Genomic DNA, 18,968 nt, shown 5'->3' with positions numbered 1-18,968 from the left:
TAGATTATAATGAAAGATGTGTGCTGCAGTTGACCATTAGGGCCATATGGATTTGTTTGCATGTGAATCAAAGCGGTAAAGTGGAAGACATGCCCACTTCACCTGCTTGTATTGACCGCATGCTTGTGAACAGAAGGAGAGGAAGCAGAGGGCAGGAAACAGTTTTACCCTAATTAAAATTGCAGCTGGAGCTCAATGCATTCAGTTGCCAGGCAATGTGACCTTTCCTCTAACAGAGTGCCGTGAATGCTGTACAAGAGACATCAAGTTTCTCAACGACGTGCGTGATTGTGTGTTTTTAAGCTCCCAAAGCTTTCGCTTGGATGCGCAATATGTACTATCCCACCCTGCTGGAAGATGCGTGTTTGTATATGCCAGTGTTAATTGAGTATATGTGATCCTGAATGCGTGCCAAAGCCGTAAAGTCTTTATTCCGCTTGGTTTATAAAGCTCTTGCTATTTGTTAACACAGGGCCAGATGATGTGTTGAAGCACCTGCCAGAGTGCTGTAGCGTTGCCATGGCGATTGCATCCAGTCATCATGTCAGCCATGCACTGCTTTTTCTGCAGTAGAAGTGTTACTGTGAGGGAGGCAGATGGTTCGCTCCTACTTCCTGTTTATTTATTTATTTATTTAAATAATTTAATAAAGAGCGAAAATTAGAACGCAATAGCAGCATGACCACTGTATACTGATCACAGGCTAAAAAAACAGGATGCAGATCTCACTGAACGGATGCAAAGATCACAAGCTCTTGCTAAAACATGGCAGATATAAATAAGGTTCACTAATGGATGAACTAGTGGGGGGGTGGGGATGGATGAACTAGATAATCAGTGATACATGTATATTCTCAACCTTAAAGATGCCATGAAATTAAAATGAAGGTTTTGTGGCTTTTACTTAAAGTTGCAATATGTGATTGACTTCAGAAACATTTTTTGTTATGCAGGTTGAAAGTCTCTTCACATCCTGATAGCAATCATTAAGTAGTCTAAATGTGTTTATCTGTATTTATATATTCTGTGGATGGCATAGGGCCAAGAAATGTCCGTCCAATCAAATTTAATTGACTTTCTTACCTGCCTGTCAACGTATGTATCTGCATACCGTAGCGCATTCACAAACACTGTGCAGACGGAGCGAGAATGGCAGACAAAATTCAACAACCCAATCTTCCTTCCTGGTATTGTGGTACTTTTAAAGTTTTCTCACCGGTGAATGACACATGATGTAGCCCAGCGGTTCCCAATTCCAGCTACAAGCTACGTTCATGAACTGTGTTCCAATTGATATGATCCCAGTGTTCATTGCTCCCTCCTCCCTGAGCAGGGGAAATCCGTTGAATTTTACTTCACTTCGGAAAATGGGCTGGAATTGGGAACCGCTGATGTAGCCTATTGTAGTAATGTTGTCTTTGGTATTCTGGTCTGTGAGCGTAAATGCATTCAGTGGGCTTGGAGGATTGCGGGATGCCAGGCAGCGGAGAACTCGCTTGAGATCCTGATTGACTCGCTCACACTGTCCGTTGGTCTGGGGATGAAAACCTGATGACAGACTCATAGAGGCCCCAATCTGTCGACAAAATTCCTGCCAAAAATGGGAGACAAACTGGTGACCCCTATCAGAGACCACGTCAACCAGAAGACCATGGATCCGGAAGACGTGGTCAATTACCAGTTGGGCTGTCTCCTTGGCAGAGGGGAGTTTGTGTAGGGGCACGAAATGAACCGCCTTAAAGAAGTGATCCACCACCTAGAGACCTTGTTTTGGGCACAAATGGAGCAAGCCAATATAAACTGCCTGACAGTTAAAGGGCCACCAAAATCGCTGGTGGATGGCAGCCAGCGATCTCCTGACTCCAGGATGGCAGGCAACCCTAGATTCATGACCCGACTAAAGGACCTCAGGGTGCAGCGCCGCCGGCGCGAACAACTGACCCGCAGGACACTCAGTTAGCACTTCCTCCCCTTGTCCGGCCTCTTCGACCCTCCGTTAGACTTCCTAGGAGACGGCCCCTACCACCACTCCCTCAGAGAGTATGGGATCGGCAGGGGTGTCCTCTCCCGGGTACTTGAACTGGCAGGATAGAGTATCGAGCTAAATGTTTTTGGACCCGGGTAGGTACGAAAGGGTAAAATTGAATCGGTCAAAGAAGAGTGCCCAGCGAGCCTGGCGCGAACTCATACTCTTGGCCGAAAGGATATATTCTAAGTTCTTATGATCTGTCCAGACCAAGAAGGGCTGCACAGACCCCTCCAATCAGTGACACCACTCACCCAAGGCCAACCTAAACGCCAGCAGCTTCCATTTGCCAATATCCTAATTACATTCAGCTGGGTTGAGGCGATGGGAGATATATGCATAGGGGTGCACCTTCCCATCCTTAGAGGAACACTGGGACAAGACTGTGCCTACCCCGAACTCAGAAGCATCCACCTCAACAATGAATTGCCGTTCGGGATCTGGAATGGACAGAACAGGAGCAGAGATAAACCGGGACTTTAAATTATCAAAGGCCTCCTGAGTCTGAGCACTCCAGGTGAACGGTACCTTGATTGAGGTAAACGCCATTAAGGGTGCAGTTACCTGGCCAAAGTTCCTCATGAATCGCCAGTAGAAGTTGGAAAAGCCCAAGAAATGCTGCAGAGCCTTCCTGGAGTCGGGGACTGGCCACTTGACAACAGCCTCAACCTTAGCCGGATCCGGCTTAATCTCCCAAGCTGACACAATAAAGCCCAGGAACGAGGCCAATTTGGCATGGAACTTGCACATCTCCGCCTTTACATAAAGCTGGTTCTCCAGCAGCCATTGAAGGACGTGGCGCATGTGGTGAGTGTGTAGTCACCCGGATCCAGTACGTATCCAGCCCAGATGGTGGATCAGCACCTAGAGAGGACCTCTACAGCCCCAAAAGTCAGCAAAGACCAGGACAAATAGATGAGCCCCAGATTCCCTGTAAAGACCTTGTCTCAGATGGCCACCGGGACAAGACCACAGGAACCAATTGAGTCCTCTGCACAATGTGACTTGCTGCAGCCTGGAATTGAACTGCTGGTTTCGTCTGGCCAGAGGAGAACTGGCACCCCAACTGAGACTGGTTTCTCCCAAGGTTTTTTCTCCATTCTGTCACCAATGGAGCTTTGGTTCCTTGCCACTGTCGCCTCTGGCTTGCTTAGTTGGGGACACTTCATTTCCAGCAATATCACTGACTTGATTGCACAGATACTATTTAAACTGAGCTGGATGATGACATCACACAATTTAATAATGAACTGCCTTTAACTGAAAAATGAGTGTTTACTATTGTCATTTTGCATTATTGACACATTATTTTCCTAATTAATGCTGCACAGTTGCTTTGACACAATCTTTACTGTTAAAAGTGCTATATAAGTAAAGGTTTGTGCAATTGTACACAACTGTGCTAATTGTAAAAAATTAAAAGCATGCTAAACACTAAATTTCAACATCGGACTGATTATTTGAAGTGTATTCCACTCTATGTGCTTATTGTATTTTACTTGTATTGTAATGCAGTTTCAAAATATACTGTGAAAGTTTTCTTAAAGCAGTAATAATTATTTCATCTTTTACTCAACCTAAGTTCATTCCGAACACTGTGGTATTCACAACACTTTGATCTTTTTGAAGAATCTGCACCTAAGTATTTTCTTTAACATGAAAAAGCTCCATGTCAAGATGACGACTAAAAAACAACATAAATTGCTTCATATTACAGTTTTGTATGAGGAATTGACTCCAATTTAGTTAGTATTTAGATAGTATTCCACTCAAGTGAGATTTGAACTGATTCATAGTCAAGAATCGGATCAATATAGGCGAGGTGGCCTGGGTCTTGCTGAAAACCAGCCGCAGATCACGGTACTCCCCCGGAACCCCGGTGAGATCAGCTGCCTCAACCTGCAACACAGGAGACACAGACACAGTAGGAGAGCCAGCACCTAGGCAACATGCATGACAAGACTGACTCCAAGACACAATCTGACTGTGGGACCAATCCACATGAGGGCTGTGCTTAGCCAACCAAGGGTGCCCCAGAACAAGACTAGCATTTGGGGACTGCAGGAGGAACAACACAACCGACTCATGGTGATTGCCCGACACAACAAGACTTACACAAGGGGTGGTGTGGGTGATAGTGGCTACTGGCTGGCCAGAGAGGCCCCAGACAATGACAGGAGAAGAGAGGGGAATGGCAGGGATGCCTCAGCTCTTGGTCGTGCTGCAGTCCAGGAAGCTGGCTTCATGCCAGAATCAATTAAGGCCATGCAGGAGTGGGTGGGGTGTTTGTTGAGTGATTGTTGGTGGGAGTTGGGTTTGTTGTTTGACTGGGGGGTGATAGGAGGAGAGGCGACCACGACTACTCGATTGTTTAGTAGTAGTTGTCTTTTAAAGGACAAGATTGAGCAAAATGACCCGGCTTTCCACAGTAGAGGCAGAGGCCCTGCACCAGCCTTTGTTGTTTCTCCTGTGCCGACAATCAAAGTCACCCCAACTGCATGGGCTCAGGTTCAGCCAGAGGCTATTGAGGTGGTGGCTGGCCCTTAAAAGGCTGGGTCTCCTCTAGCCCCCAGGATGAGCGGGGAGCCAAGGGTCCCTGACCAGGTCTTAGGGTAGATCGTGTGTAGCTATCTAATCTTGGATTTCGAAGTTAAGCCCCTCTGGAAACATAGCACGCAGCGCCCCCTCATTCCAGTCGCAAGAGGCTTTTAGAGTCTTAAATTAAATGGCATATTCAGTCACGGAATGGCCTTCTTGTCAGAGACGCACTAATTTGGATGCAGCTTCATCTCCCTTAACAGAGTGATCAAAAAACCTTGTCATTTCACAGCGAAACTCCTCAAAGTCTGTGCAGAAGCGGGCTCTTACATCCCAAACAGCAGTCACCCAATCGCGATCATTTCCTGTCAGCAAAGTAATGACATAGGTAACCTTTAACTGTTCTGTAGCATATCGGCGTGGTTGCAGCACGAACACCAGTGCACAAACATCCGATATGAATTCAGATCCCCATCATACAAGAGCAGGTTGTTGGCGTGCGGCTCAGGCTCACAGTCGCAGTGAGAGAAAGACAGAGGAACCGCCTAAGCGGAGGACGACAGAACGTCTTGTTGGAGTTTGCGGAAGTGGCCGCTTAATTCAGCCATTTGGGCAGTGAGGGTCTCCACCTCCTGAGTGGTGGACAAGAACTGGCTGGCTTGGTGGCCGAGGAGAGCTCCTTCATGAGCGAGAGCCGATCAAACAATCTCCTCACCTGCTGGAGCCATCTGCTGGACAGTCCATACTGTCAGAAATGAGACAGAGATCCAACAGCAGGTGAAACTAAAAATTCTAAGTTTATTGAAAACTGAGACAAAAAACTTGATTAATCAGCCGGATAGCAAAACCACCAGCAATCAGTCAGCTAGGTCAGCGCGGAGGTCAAAGCGGCTTCTGCCCAACCAGCGGTGAAGAGAGTCGGCAAGCCAGCAATCAAAAGCCGCCGCTGAATTCCATAGGCTGCGCCAAGTGTGAGCAGAGAGGAATCAGATGGGGCTGCCATGAAGACACAGGCATACAGGCAGAGAGAGCCAAGGCAGAGAGCTGACCAGAAACCTAGAGGGGCAGGCGGGTAAGAAGGGAGGGATGACAAAAACAGGAACACAAGACCAACGAGACTGGAAAACAAAACAAAACAAAACAAAACAAAACAAAACAAAACAAAACAAAACAAAACAAAACAAAACAAAACAAAACAAAACAAAACAAAACAAAACAAAACAAAACAAAACAGGGTCAGAAACACGACAGGCACCGAGATGATCTGAGCTTCAGAACAATGCTTATGGACTAACACAAGACAGCAAACACGAAGGCATGATAAAGGGAAGGTAATGAGGACAAAACAGGGTGCAGGTGCGGGAGAATTAGCTAACAGGGATAACAAGTGGGGAGGAGTATAAATCGAGGTGATGGTAGAGGGAATGTAGTGAGGTCAAAACAAAAGGCCATGTGCTTCAGGACAACAAAGCCTAGGCAGACCCCACCAAGATCGTGACATTAATAAATGCTGAATAAGTATTGTTTATTCGCTCATGTTAACTAACCTTATTGTAATGTGTTACTAATATTAATATAAATTCTGTCCAATTTTATTGTTACTTTCAGTAATTTTTTTATTTTTTATTTTTTTTATTCAGTATCATTAAAATTGAGTTAAATTAAAAAAGTCTTACAAAATTACTTTGTATTATTTAATAAAATAATAAATAATCATTACAAAGCATTTTCGGTTTCAGTTTTCGGCCAAGTGCATCCAGAAGTTTTGGCCCAGAATTTCCATTTTGGTGCATCTCTGATTAAAAACATTGGAGATTTCTGGCAAATAAGGTAATCCCCTGTTCACTTTACAGTTCTAAAATCTGCGACGCTTGACGTTGTATTCTCAAATTCTGAAAACTGCTTGCTGCTGCTGCTAATGCTACTGTTGTTTTATGAACAAGGCATACTTAGTAATTACTCCTCATGCAAATAACCTGCACATAGTTTTACAACTTGTATGTTTTCTAGTTTAAAAATGTAAACCTGATGAATGCAATAATACACTGACATCACTGTGAAGACCGTTTACTTATCTAGCTGTTGAGTTTCAGCTAAACTCTGAAATCGGGCTGCAGGAATCTCAAGTGAATGCTAGCCAGCCATATAAATGCAAGGCAGTAAGCTCATTGGCTGCATATGCAGCATGAAAAAATCAGCTTGTGCCAAGTCGTTTAACTCTCTGAATATCATCAGTTATGTTAACAACACGTCAGCTTGCTCCATCTAGTGTTTCATGGCTGAACTATATATTTAACCAAAAAAACCCATTCAAAAAACTTCCATTGACTTCAGGATGATGGAACTGAAAGTAAGCTAACATGCTAACTCATTTCTGGATTTTGGCCTACAAAAATATGTCATCCCTGCAGCATTTTACTATCCCACAAGGCCACGGGAGAGGATTTGTGAATGGCAGTGAAGTGACTGATGTTGGTCGCATAACAATGAAAACATATGTAGAATGTCCAGAGTGCAATTATACTATATAGAATGTACTTTTTAATGAATACAGAGTAAGTACTTATTTAAAGTAAGTAGGTACTTAGAGAGTATGCGATTTTGGACTCAGCAGACAAGAAATGGGAAATCATATTCAGAATGGAATACTTACCGCACAATATAGGCTATACTGCCTACTATTTAAGGATGAAGTGAAACTTTAGTAAAAATGAACATTTTATTCAATTTTGTGTAAAATAAAATGTCTTAACATTTGGCAGTCCAACAGAATGAGTCAAGATGAAGGAAAGATATGTTGTGACTGGCATTACTTCCGGTTCATCACATGGAAATGGAAGGTCAAGTCAAGCTCACTGCATTGTGCAGTACAGTATTGCACTCGCGAGCTCTGCTCATTTTGGCAAATATTGTAGCTCATCTGGGTTATTCTGTCTATTCAGGAAATTTGTAAACTGTGTAAAGTGTACATACTATACACTGCAGATGTAGCAAGAGCACAGTATGGTATTATGCTATTCAGAACATAGTGCGTGCATTATGTTTGTGACGAAACTAAATACTATTAACTATTCATCAAACAATTTCAAGGGCTTTTTAAGAAAGAGATCAAATAATGCTCACTTTGGTGGTATTTTGTAAAGCGATGTGCTGAAATGCCTCAGGTCGACTCAGGCATGAAAGCAATACTTTTCACACTGATCTGAGATCTGTCGTGCAGTTGCTTTGATTTTGGCATGTGAATATTTGTTTTGGGCAGTATTTTCAAAGACTACATGTTTTTTTTACCCTTTACTACAGCCTTTAAGCTACTTCTGCTTTCTCATATTAACACGCAGAATATCAGATGAGGTTTGCTTTAAGGAAATGTGGCTTTTTGGCTTTGATATCGCACAAGTATCCAGGATGATTGTGAGCAGGTGATATCTGGAATACTTGAAATTGTCAATGACTGCCACTCAAAGTATGTCAAAAAGAGATTAAAAAGCTAATCCAGGCGGAAATGCCCATGCACTGGGTATTTTCTATTTAATCAAAGCTGATTTTGACTATTCTCCTGCCAAGCATCTGTCTGTGTTTTAGTAATGGATGCTGAAAGGATGGTGTCTTTTTAGAATTTTTGGTATATTGATGCATTGAACATCTCACTAACCTGAGTATGCAACAGAAAATCAGGGGTTTTTTTTTTCAGCCTTGTCAGAAATTCTGAAATGTGCAAATTTATTCCACCCCTGTATCAGAATTTGAGTGACAAGTTGGATGAGGTGGAATATGTGATCCTTTAGGCTGAGATCACACTTTTTTTATCCTATTTTTGCTCACCAACGTATGCCTACACCAAGAAAGTTTATCGGCATAAATTATTATAGTAAACCCAGTGCAAATGTTGAAAGATGATCTATATTGAAAAACCTTGGAGTACATCCATGCAGTGATGTCAAGAGTGTGTCTTTTCTTTTGTTGTGCCAACTATCTGCTTTTTTTCAAGTGTAAAGCACAGCTTAATTTTTGTATTGCTCAGTGCCAATGGCTGCATCTCATCCTTAAAGTCTTCTCTCATTTTATACCAGAGAAATATTATGGTCTGCTTTTTCTAGATTGAATGTCCTCACAGTTTGCTACTTAACCTAAAATCAGTAAGACTAACAAAATATCACAGCATTAAGATCTCCATGATTACGACGGCTGACTGTATTTTTGTCATCATTGTTGTTTATTTTAGCAAGGCATTAATTATGTCTGCATAATACCACATTCCCACCTGCTGCCAGTCCGGCATTAGACATTGCATGTATGTAAAAGCATTCTGCTAATTGTATACAATTTAAAGCATGCTAAGCAATACATTTAAACATCTGACTGATTATTTGAAGTATATTCCATTCTATGTGCTTAATGCATTTTACTTGTATTGTAATGCAGCTTCAAAATATACTGTGAAAGTTTTCCTAAATCAGTAATAATTATTTCATCATTTACTCAACCTAAGTTCATTCCGAACACTGTGGTATTCACAACACTTTGATACTTAAGAATCTGCGCTTAAGTATTTTCTTTGATATGAAAAAGCTCCATGTCAAGATAGATTAAACATAAATTGCTTCATATCACAGCTTTGTATGAGAAATTGAGTTAGTATTTACCTTCCACTCAAGTGAGATTTGAACTGATTCATAGTCAAGAATCGGATCAGTCCAATTCCTAAACTAATCGTTCAATCTAATGATTTGTATTTAACTCATGACTCAGTGATTTGGAATAAGAGTGAATAAGAACTTAAATTTATATCCTCACACAAAGCTGTCACATGACTAAAATATGCAAAAACAATATGGATTACACTACTGTTCAAAAGTTTGGGGTTTTTAGAAAATGAAAAGGTCAACGCAGTTTCTGATCAAAAAATACAGTAAAACAATAATATGATTAGAATTTAACATTACTGTGTTCTATAAATATTTTGTAAAATGTAATTTATTCCACTGATGGCAAAGCTGAAATGGAAAAATAAATATTCTGTAACATTATAAATATCTTTACTGTCATTTTTGATCAGTTTAATCCTTGCTGTATCTTATTGGCCCTATACTTTTGAACAGTAAAGCATAGTTATGATACTTTTATTGAGCCCTTTTGTCCTTTGTGGCAAAAGTATCAGATGTGTGGGCACAATGTACTGTATGGAAAAGACCTGTGTGAAGACTTCAATTTGTCATTTTGTTTTGCATGGAAGGCAAAAATCATACAGGTTTGGAACGACTTGAGGAGGATGAGTAAGTAATTGCATGATTTTTATATTTGTGTGAACTATCCCTTTTAGGTACTGTTTATCCAGTGATTCATCAGCCTTTTTCATAGCCTAAAGGGATTTGTTATTCAAAGTGATATAACCAAAATCTCCCTCTTCATTAGTTATTCAAATGCTCAATACTCAGTTCATTGTTATGATTCATCACTGAGAACTAGAACTGAGAACATCACTGAAAACATTTATGTCTGTGTACCATGTAAACATCTTAGAGGGGAGATTTTGGCTTGTTGAATAAAATGCAAATATCTCCTGTATAACTGAGGAAATGTGGGAGGGAGAAGGTCACGGAAAGAGAGAGAGAGAGAGAGAGGCAGGCACATACCAACTGCCAGCACGGGCTCACAGCAAAACGGTGTCAGCAAATGTAGCAGAGATTCCGCAAATAGCTCTGGGTGGAAGTGGACTTTTTGCTGTGATCTGGAGGCAGCCTTTGCTACCAGATTCCTCATCTTAACCATCATATGAAAACTTGCAAAACTGATCTCAGATCAGCCATGCTAGCTCTTCTCAAAGTGGGCCAATGGCCTGAGGGAGGACCAGCCAATTCTGCAGGCACATGGACGCTCATTTGTCTCGGGCCTGGCCTGAAAGGAGGTCACAGAGGGGGTGAAATTCAAGTGCACCATTAAAATTAGAGGGGTGCAGAGATGCATACCGGGGTTTTAAATACCCGAGGTCTTGAAGTAGGTACACACAGAGACTGATGCATTTTGAAGAGATGCAGTATATGAAATAGAGAGAGATTTTTAATTGTTAGTCTCTTATATTTTATAATGCTTTGCAGTAGGGCTGGGTTTTGACACAAATTTCACGATTCGATTCGATTCTCATTTACAAGCTTTCGATTCGATTCAATGTCGATTATTTTGGATATATAACAGGTATAGTACTTGTTAAATTTTCTCAAGAAAAAAAATCTCTCAACTAATGCTGTAAAATATACATGAGAATCATTTGGTACTACATTACTATAACATTGAAGGTTAAAATTGATTTGTAAGCTATAGCATACAACTGTTAAAATTTTTAAAAGTTACAATTACCTAATAATATTTCTACTACAATTCATATTTTTTATATATAAAAATTTAAATGGTGGCTGTCATAAAAAATTTATGGATTTTGGCAAACATAAATTAAACATGTAAAAATTATAATATAAATGTGACGTTACATGACATTGTTTACAAGACTGTTTACAAGACTTTATATTGACGTATTTGTGTGGCTGAAACACTCTTTCTTTTAACTTACCTTTTGGATGTTTAGTCATAACTCATGTTTATTTTGTGCTGAAACTGGTATTAATGTGGAGGAGATGATTAGTTCACGTACGCATCGCGCTGCCACGTCTTTTAAACTGAAGCGCTACAGCGATCTGTCACTCCACATTAAAAAGTGAAAAATGGCATTTATTGTTTGAATATTGCAATACAATGGACATAAATTGAAACCTGAGACTTTGTTTCATATTAAATGCTGCATTTATTTGATCAAAAATACAGTAAAAATACAGTAATATAGTGAAATATTTTTACAGTTTAAAATTTGGTAATACTTTATTTTAAGGTGTCCTTAAAATAACCCTTAACCCTAAAATAACCCTATAAACCCTTAACCAAACCCTAATCCTAACCCTACCCATATAGTAAGTACTAGGGCTGGGCGATATGGGCAAAAATTCATATCTCTGTATTTTTGGCCTATTTGCGATATACGGTATATATCTCTGTATTTTCGTTTTTTGTATTTGGATTTTTTAAAAATCAGTATTTCTCATATTATATATATATATATATATATATATATATATATATATATTATATATATATATAAATATTATTTTTATTTTTATTTTTTTATTTTTTTTACCGCCCAATATTGTCCATTTTTTATAACCTTTTTTAAAACATAGAGCAATAGAAAAAAAGTGTTTACATTTAACCACTGTATTTTTTAATTAACTCAATTTATTGACAAACAACAAATATATATATATATATTTTTGTATTAACAGTCAAACACAAAATAAAAATTAAACAAATATCCCATTTGTAATGTTTTATATGCAGATTAAATAGGTTAAAATTTTGGTTAATTTCCCGAGGCCACAGGAGGGCACAATGAGCAAAATAATGCAGCACATTAAATTATCAACGCAAGGAAATAACTTTCTTTAAAAAATATGCATTGCGTCTAAATTAACTCATATAAATCAAATATAATTGTCTAAATTGCATAAACAATTATGAACAAAACAGCATCACATATTTTTGCATTGCTTCATAAAAAATATCTGAATCACCCATCACACAGATTGCCTTTAAAAACATATGAGACGCAGTGAAAAGGAATAAACCTCTAAAAGAGTGTTTTCTAAAAGATTAAACTGTTTTAACTTTGCATGGCTTTCTGTACATCTCTTGTGTGAGACGCAAGTGCAGCAGTCATATTTGTCTGTCTAGAAAAAGTGCTGAATATGCGTTTTCTGTGAATGGCTTGGTTTAGTTTTTTAACCTAATCAAGAACTTCTACGAATTGAGCTACTATATTTCGCTAGTATTTTGAATGAATAACGCAGAAACTGTGCGTCTCGTGGGCTAGACTAACAAAACATTAAACTACCATGTCACTTACATCATCATCACCGCATCTCGTGCTCCACTTATGACGCTCCCTGACGCACACCTAACATTCGATTGTACTAGTTTTGCTGTTTATTATAAATTGTTTTATTCACAATCTCCTCATCACAGGCAGGCACAGCACTCATGTTTGTGTTTGTGTGTGCTGTCTGTGTCACTCATAGCGCGTACCTATATCGTGCACTATATCGAACATTTTTTATATCGTTACCGAAGAAGGTGTACCGTCGATAAATATCGATAACGTTTTACCACCCAGGTCTACTGTGAAGTTTAGTGGAGAATCGCAAACCAGAAGGCTCATGTACTTGCAGCCTTTCTGTCAGAGCATCTGACAGGCTGAGCCATTTAAAGTATGCAAAACTATAAAATATACTCTTGCCAGTTTTTAAAGGCCTTAATATGAAGCTTGTCACATGTTTAGAACAAATTGGATTATGCATTTTCTCCTCAGCAGCTCAGTCTGTGTCCTTCGTGATAATTTAGTTTTTCAGAATTCTTAAAAATTCAAAAGAACACCATTTATTTGAAATAGAAATCTTTAGAAAATATATATATAATTTATGTTTTGTGTGGATTTATATAGTCTTATGGTGGGCTTTGAGGTTATACAAGGAGCTCACAGACTGGCCTCCATAACCTCAGTCTGTCTCATACCCCAAATAGATGCATCTAGAACTCCCTCATACTTCATCACTTCCTTTGCACGCTTCTGCGTGAGGATTCTACAATGATCAGTATTATGTGACTATCAGAAATAGAGGCCCATATGTGTCAGAATCTGAAGCTGGGCAGAAAGTACCTCTTTGTCCCTCAATGGTAAGCTATTTTTTGCACTGGCAGCCAGAGTGTCCCAAAGCATCTGGCTTCTTGCATTTCAAATATGGTTAACGATTAAAACAGACATCCACTTTGTCTAAGAATGGTTTAACAAAGCTGTAAACATCTAAATCCATCATGGCCACAGGAAGGAGGTGATACTTTATAGGGAACTAAAAGCATGATTTCTATGCAAAGCACTTAAAGATTCCTCTCAGACATCCCATTCTGCTGATGCATCTTGTTTTGACGTGTATTTGGAGGTTGGTCTAGCTGACGCACCAATTTGGACTAATCCACTGGATTTTAGAGTGTTTATCTTGTGCATTTGATGCTAGGTTGCAGAATAGTTATAGTAATATCCCTGAACCGATGGGAAAAATCCCCGATGCCTAATGCATACGCTGCACAGACTCAATCTGGCTGGTCTGCGAGAAGATGAAAACAGTGTGTTGCAGCACGTCTGAGGTTTTGAAGGGATTTGAGAAGCAGGTCACCTCTTGATTTCTGTCCATAAGCTTGTGTTTCAGTATGATGCAGGCCTCATTAAAGCCACCCAGAGGCCAAGCCTATCATGATCCCAATATAAACCTTTTTCTCTTTCTCTTTTTTTTTGTGCTAGTTTACTTTAGAATCACACCCTTTAGAATCAGACTTTTGCTTTTGTTCTTGAGGAAAAGACCTTAGTAATCTTATTTGTTTCCAGAGTTTCAAATATCAACAGTCACATGCTGTGCACAGCGATAAAAAAATTTTTCCCTAGGTAACTTCCTCAGGCATGTCCCAACCAAGCATATACAGATATTAGATATGATTTATTGTATTGATTAATTTTCTAATTTTATTGTATTAACGTTTAATATTTTAGATTATTTGAATGAGTACATTTATTATTGAAATATTAAAATATATGATAAAATTAATTAAATATGGTATAAATATGAAATGTTATAAATATTGCATGCAAATAATGTTTTGCTTGTTTATTGTAATAATATTTTAGTATTTTAAAATGTACTTTATACTGTAAATAATTAAAATAATTATATTAAAAAGTAATATATTAGGTGTATATATATTTATACATATATACAGTCATGGCCAAAAATATCGGCACCCTTGGTAAATATGATCTAAGAAGGCTGTGAAAATTTATCTGCATTGTTAATCCTTTTGATCTTTTATTTTAAAAAATTCACAAAAATCTAACCTTTCATTGGATAATAAGAATTTAAAATGGGGGAAAATATCATTATGAAATTAATGTTTTTCTCAAATAACCGTTGGACACAATTATTGGCACCCCTTGAAATTCTTATGAGTAAAATATCTCAGAAGTATATTTCCATTCATATTCAAAATTTTGAGCACTCCAGGGTGATTATGAACATGAAATTATCCATCCAAGGCTTCCTGTTTCACAGAAATATTAATATGAGGGAAAACAAAGCCCAAATTCCCTTTATCATCCATCACAATAAGAAAAAACAAAGAATATATTTCTGATGTGCAGCAAAAGATAATTGAGCTTCACAAATTAGTGAAGTGGCTTTAAGAAAAGAGCTAGAGCAGTGAAAATTACCATTTCCACCATCAGGGCAATAATTAAGAATTTCCAATCAACAGAAAATGTTATAAATCTGTGTGGAAGATGACGTGTCTCTATATCGTCCTAATGCACAGTGAGGAGGAGAGTTTGAGTGGCTAAAGACTCTCCAAGGACCACAGCTGGAGAATTGCAGAAAAAAGTTGAGTCTCGTGGTCAGAAAACCTTAAAAAAAAAAAAAAAATGTCAAACAGCACCTACATCAACACATGTTGTTTGGGAGGGTTTCAAGAAAAATTCTCCTAGCTCATTCAAAAACAAACTAAAGCATATTCAGTTATCAGCCATGACTGGAACTTTATGTGGGACTGGCTTCTATGGTCAGATGAAACCAAAAAAATTAGCTTTTTAACAGCAAATCTCAAGATGGGTTTGGTGAACACAGGGATAAAAAGTAGCCCCTGTGTACAATGAAATATACTGCTGTATTTTTGATGTTGTGGGCCTATATTTACTGCTGGAGGTCCTGGACATCTTGTTTAGATCCATGGCATCATGGATTCCATCAAATAACAACAGATAAAAAATCACTAAGTGACTGACTCTGTTAGAAATCTTATAATGGGCCATGTTTGGATCTTTCAACCGTACAATAACCCAAACACAAACCTCAAAAACAACACAAAAATGGGTCACTGAGCACAAATCCAAGCTTGTACTATAGCCATTCCAGTCCTCTGACCTGAACCCTTTAGAAATGAGTGTGGTGAACTGAAGAGAAGAAGCACCAATGGAGCTGGGAATCTAAAGGGTCTGAAGTGATTCTGGATCAAGGAATGGTCTCTGATCTCTTGTCGGGTGTTCTCTAACCTCATCAGGCATTATAGGAGAACATTTAGAGCTGTTAAACTGGCAAAAGGACGTTTCAAAAAGTACTGAATAAAAGGGTGCCGTTAATTGTGGCCAATGTGTATTAGATAAAAACATTTATTTCATAATGAGATTTTCCCCTCCATTTTAAATTGTTATTCCCCAATGAAAGGTTAGATTTTTGTAAATTTTTTAAATAAAAGATCAAAAGGATTAACAATGAAGATTTATTTTCACAGTCTACTTTGATCATATTTACCAAGGGTGCCGATATTTTTGGCCATGACTGTAAGTATTTTATATTGTTGATATTGAAAATATTTAAAATGTGTGGGTTTTTGTAACATAAATATTTGTTATTTTACAGTATTTCAGTTAAAATTCAAATAAGTTAAATATTATATTTTTATCTAATATGTATATGTATATATAAGATTTAAATGCAGATCTTACATTCTTTCAGTACAAGCTTAGTTTTCTTAAATGTTGTAGGACTGGGAAGTGATGCTATATATATATATATATATATATATATATATATATATATATATATATACTGTATATAGCGTCAATTCCCAGTCCTACAACATAAAAAAAAAAAAAAAAATCTTATTTTATTTTTTATTATTATTATTAATGATTTTTTTTAAATGTATTTTTTTTTTTTTTTTTTTTTTTATTCAAGTCTTAGCTTTCTTGCCATGTATGCTGTCTGCTGAGTAAGAGGGATGTTTTTTGTGGTCTATGCTCTCTGTCTGGATTAAATGCTTTGTCCCCATTCATTTGTAAAAGCAGGATTTGGATTTGACAAAAACGGGGGATCAGCACACCACATAGTACTATTTAGGCAGAGGAATCCTCCATTCTCAATATACATACATGTATTGAGCACACATGTGCAGATACACACAGATCCCCTCTGCCTCCCTCCTCCTCCTCCTTACACTAAAGGCAGCCCACATCAATACATATGTTAATGCATCCTCGTTTCAAAACCCAAGCACAAGCATTCAGCAAAGCACTCATTCAAAGAAAAATATATATATATATATATATATATATATATATATATATATATATATATATATATATATATATATACTTTCTTAGCAAAACATTTATTTACATTTATGTAATATATGCTGTAAAATTATTATGTATGCTACAACTTTCTCTGTATTGTGTGTGCAGGACATCCCACGCAAGGACTAAGAGTGAAGCAGCAGACCAGGCCGCACTTGCGGCTTGTCAGGAATCAGACTTAGCCAGAGCTGTGGCTCGTGAATTATCTCCAAGCTTCCATCAACCAGGTAAGTTACAGAGGAAAAGTTTTACTTTCCCTAACACACACCCTGAATATAAGACTTAATACTCCCGATGAAAGCCACCAGATTATAACCACACACCCTCACTTACATTCCTCGCAACAGATACTTAGCTTCACATAAACCTAGCTCAGTGGAGCTCTGCTGAGGGAACAGGACAGAAAGACATGAATGTTTTTTCCCTGGTTTATCAAGCTGATCAAGGTTTTTGTTCACATTTTATTTTAAGGTTTCTCGCTATTAACAAACCTTTAACTAGGGCTCCACGATTATGACAAAAAAACATAATTGTCGATTATTCCCTTGAAATTGTAATTGCGATTATTAAATACGATTATCACAATTTAGATTGAAGGATGTTTATACCATTGTTTGATACAATTGTATGCCATATTTTTATATGAAAATAAACAAACTGAAAAACCTTTAGTGCTTTTCTATAGTATTAAGCCTCAAATGTCAAATATACATCGGATTGGTTTCTTCTGTAAATTATAAAAAAAGTAACAATATGAATGGTATTATAATGTTATACTAAAATATGCATCTTAAGCACACAGAATAACATAAGTGGACTTTGAACGATTAATTGCCACTTTGAACGATTATGTAATTGTGACATCCATAATTGTAATTGCAATTAGAAACTCGATTAATTGTGCAGCCCTACCTTTAACTATTACTTTTGCCTCAATAAACTAGAAATTTGCTGCTTATTAATAGTAAGTAGTTGTTAAGTTTATATATTGGGTAGGATTAGGGATGTAGAAAGTGGTCATGCAAAATATATGCTTTATAAGTTATAATAAACAGCCAATATGTTAATAATAGGCATGCTAATAAGCAACTAGTTAATAGTGAGAATTGGTCTCTATACTACAGTGTTTTTTGACAGTGATATGACATATTTTCCAGGCTCTCTCTCAGTTTATCAGGCTGTTATGCTGCTGTACCTTTAGGATTTCAGACCTCTGTTATGATTGTCTGACCTTTGCATGTCAGTGTAGTTCTCACTGTCATTTTTCTTAATATTAATATGTAAATATTAGTAAAAAAATATTTGTAATGTAAAAAAAATGTAATGTACTCATGGTTATAAGACAAATGACATGAAAATTGCCAAAGGAATGCGTTTTCCTTAGTATTGTCCCTGTAAACTTTTCACTTGCAGATTCACATATAATTCTAATACTTATGTGGTTGCAGATTAGGGATTTTTTTTTTTTATGTTTAATGTTATTTTTATTAGTAATTCTGCACAATGAGCATATTACACTGTAAAAAAAAAATCTTTATTTTATTTATTTATTATTTTATTTACTTTACTTATTTTTTATCTGTTTTAATTAAAATGTAATTAAGCAAGTTTATACTTACTTAACATATATAATTTATATAAGTGCGGTAAGAAATATGAACCTAAATGCAAAGGGAAAACAAGTTTTTTTTATTTACCTTACTCCATTTGTAGATATTTGTTATTGTTTGAAGCATTATGTCACTTAATTTTTCAGAAAACATTATATTTGACATACTTTTGCTTTCAGTGTATCTTGATTTAAGAATGTTTAGATATTTTACTTTGTTTAGAAAATAATTTTTTGCAGTCTTATTCAAAACAAATGATAATTAAATATTATAAGTAATATTAGTAGACTGTTCCTCTGTGATTGTTCTAGTTCCCTTTGGAAATACCTCCGACAGGAATGTCGTCCATATCAAACTGAGAATGTTCTCTGGATGAGGAATGTAAGGCTTGTTGAGTGTGTCGTGCGTACGGCACATTGCTATCAGTAAGCGGATTCAGATAAGGAGTGGGCATGTCAAGTTACCGCTCACCTCTCATGGAAAGGTTCCAGAAACACTTCTCAGTTTTCAGAAGCAAACC

General features: G+C 37.5%; 1 protein-coding gene across 2 annotated transcripts in view; it reads left to right on the top strand.

Moving 5' to 3' along the window:
• Positions 1 to 18,968, top strand: part of LOC109049753 (junctophilin-1-like) — a 42,873-nt gene that overhangs the window by 10,270 nt on the left and 13,635 nt on the right. Inside the window, exon 3 of one of the 2 annotated variants that reach the window (XM_042756236.1) lies at positions 16,947 to 17,065. In XM_042756236.1, the coding sequence (XP_042612170.1) occupies positions 16,947 to 17,065 (119 nt within the window). Of the gene's footprint in view, positions 1 to 6,303; positions 6,383 to 16,946; positions 17,066 to 18,968 lie in introns of those variants that run through there. The other variant, XM_042756239.1, reaches the window with a different exon arrangement.

This window comes from Cyprinus carpio, unplaced genomic scaffold, assembly GCF_018340385.1.
Source record: "Cyprinus carpio isolate SPL01 unplaced genomic scaffold, ASM1834038v1 S000006820, whole genome shotgun sequence".
Classification (NCBI taxonomy): domain Eukaryota; kingdom Metazoa; phylum Chordata; class Actinopteri; order Cypriniformes; family Cyprinidae; genus Cyprinus; species Cyprinus carpio.
This window is presented reverse-complemented; position numbering and strand designations above follow the sequence as displayed.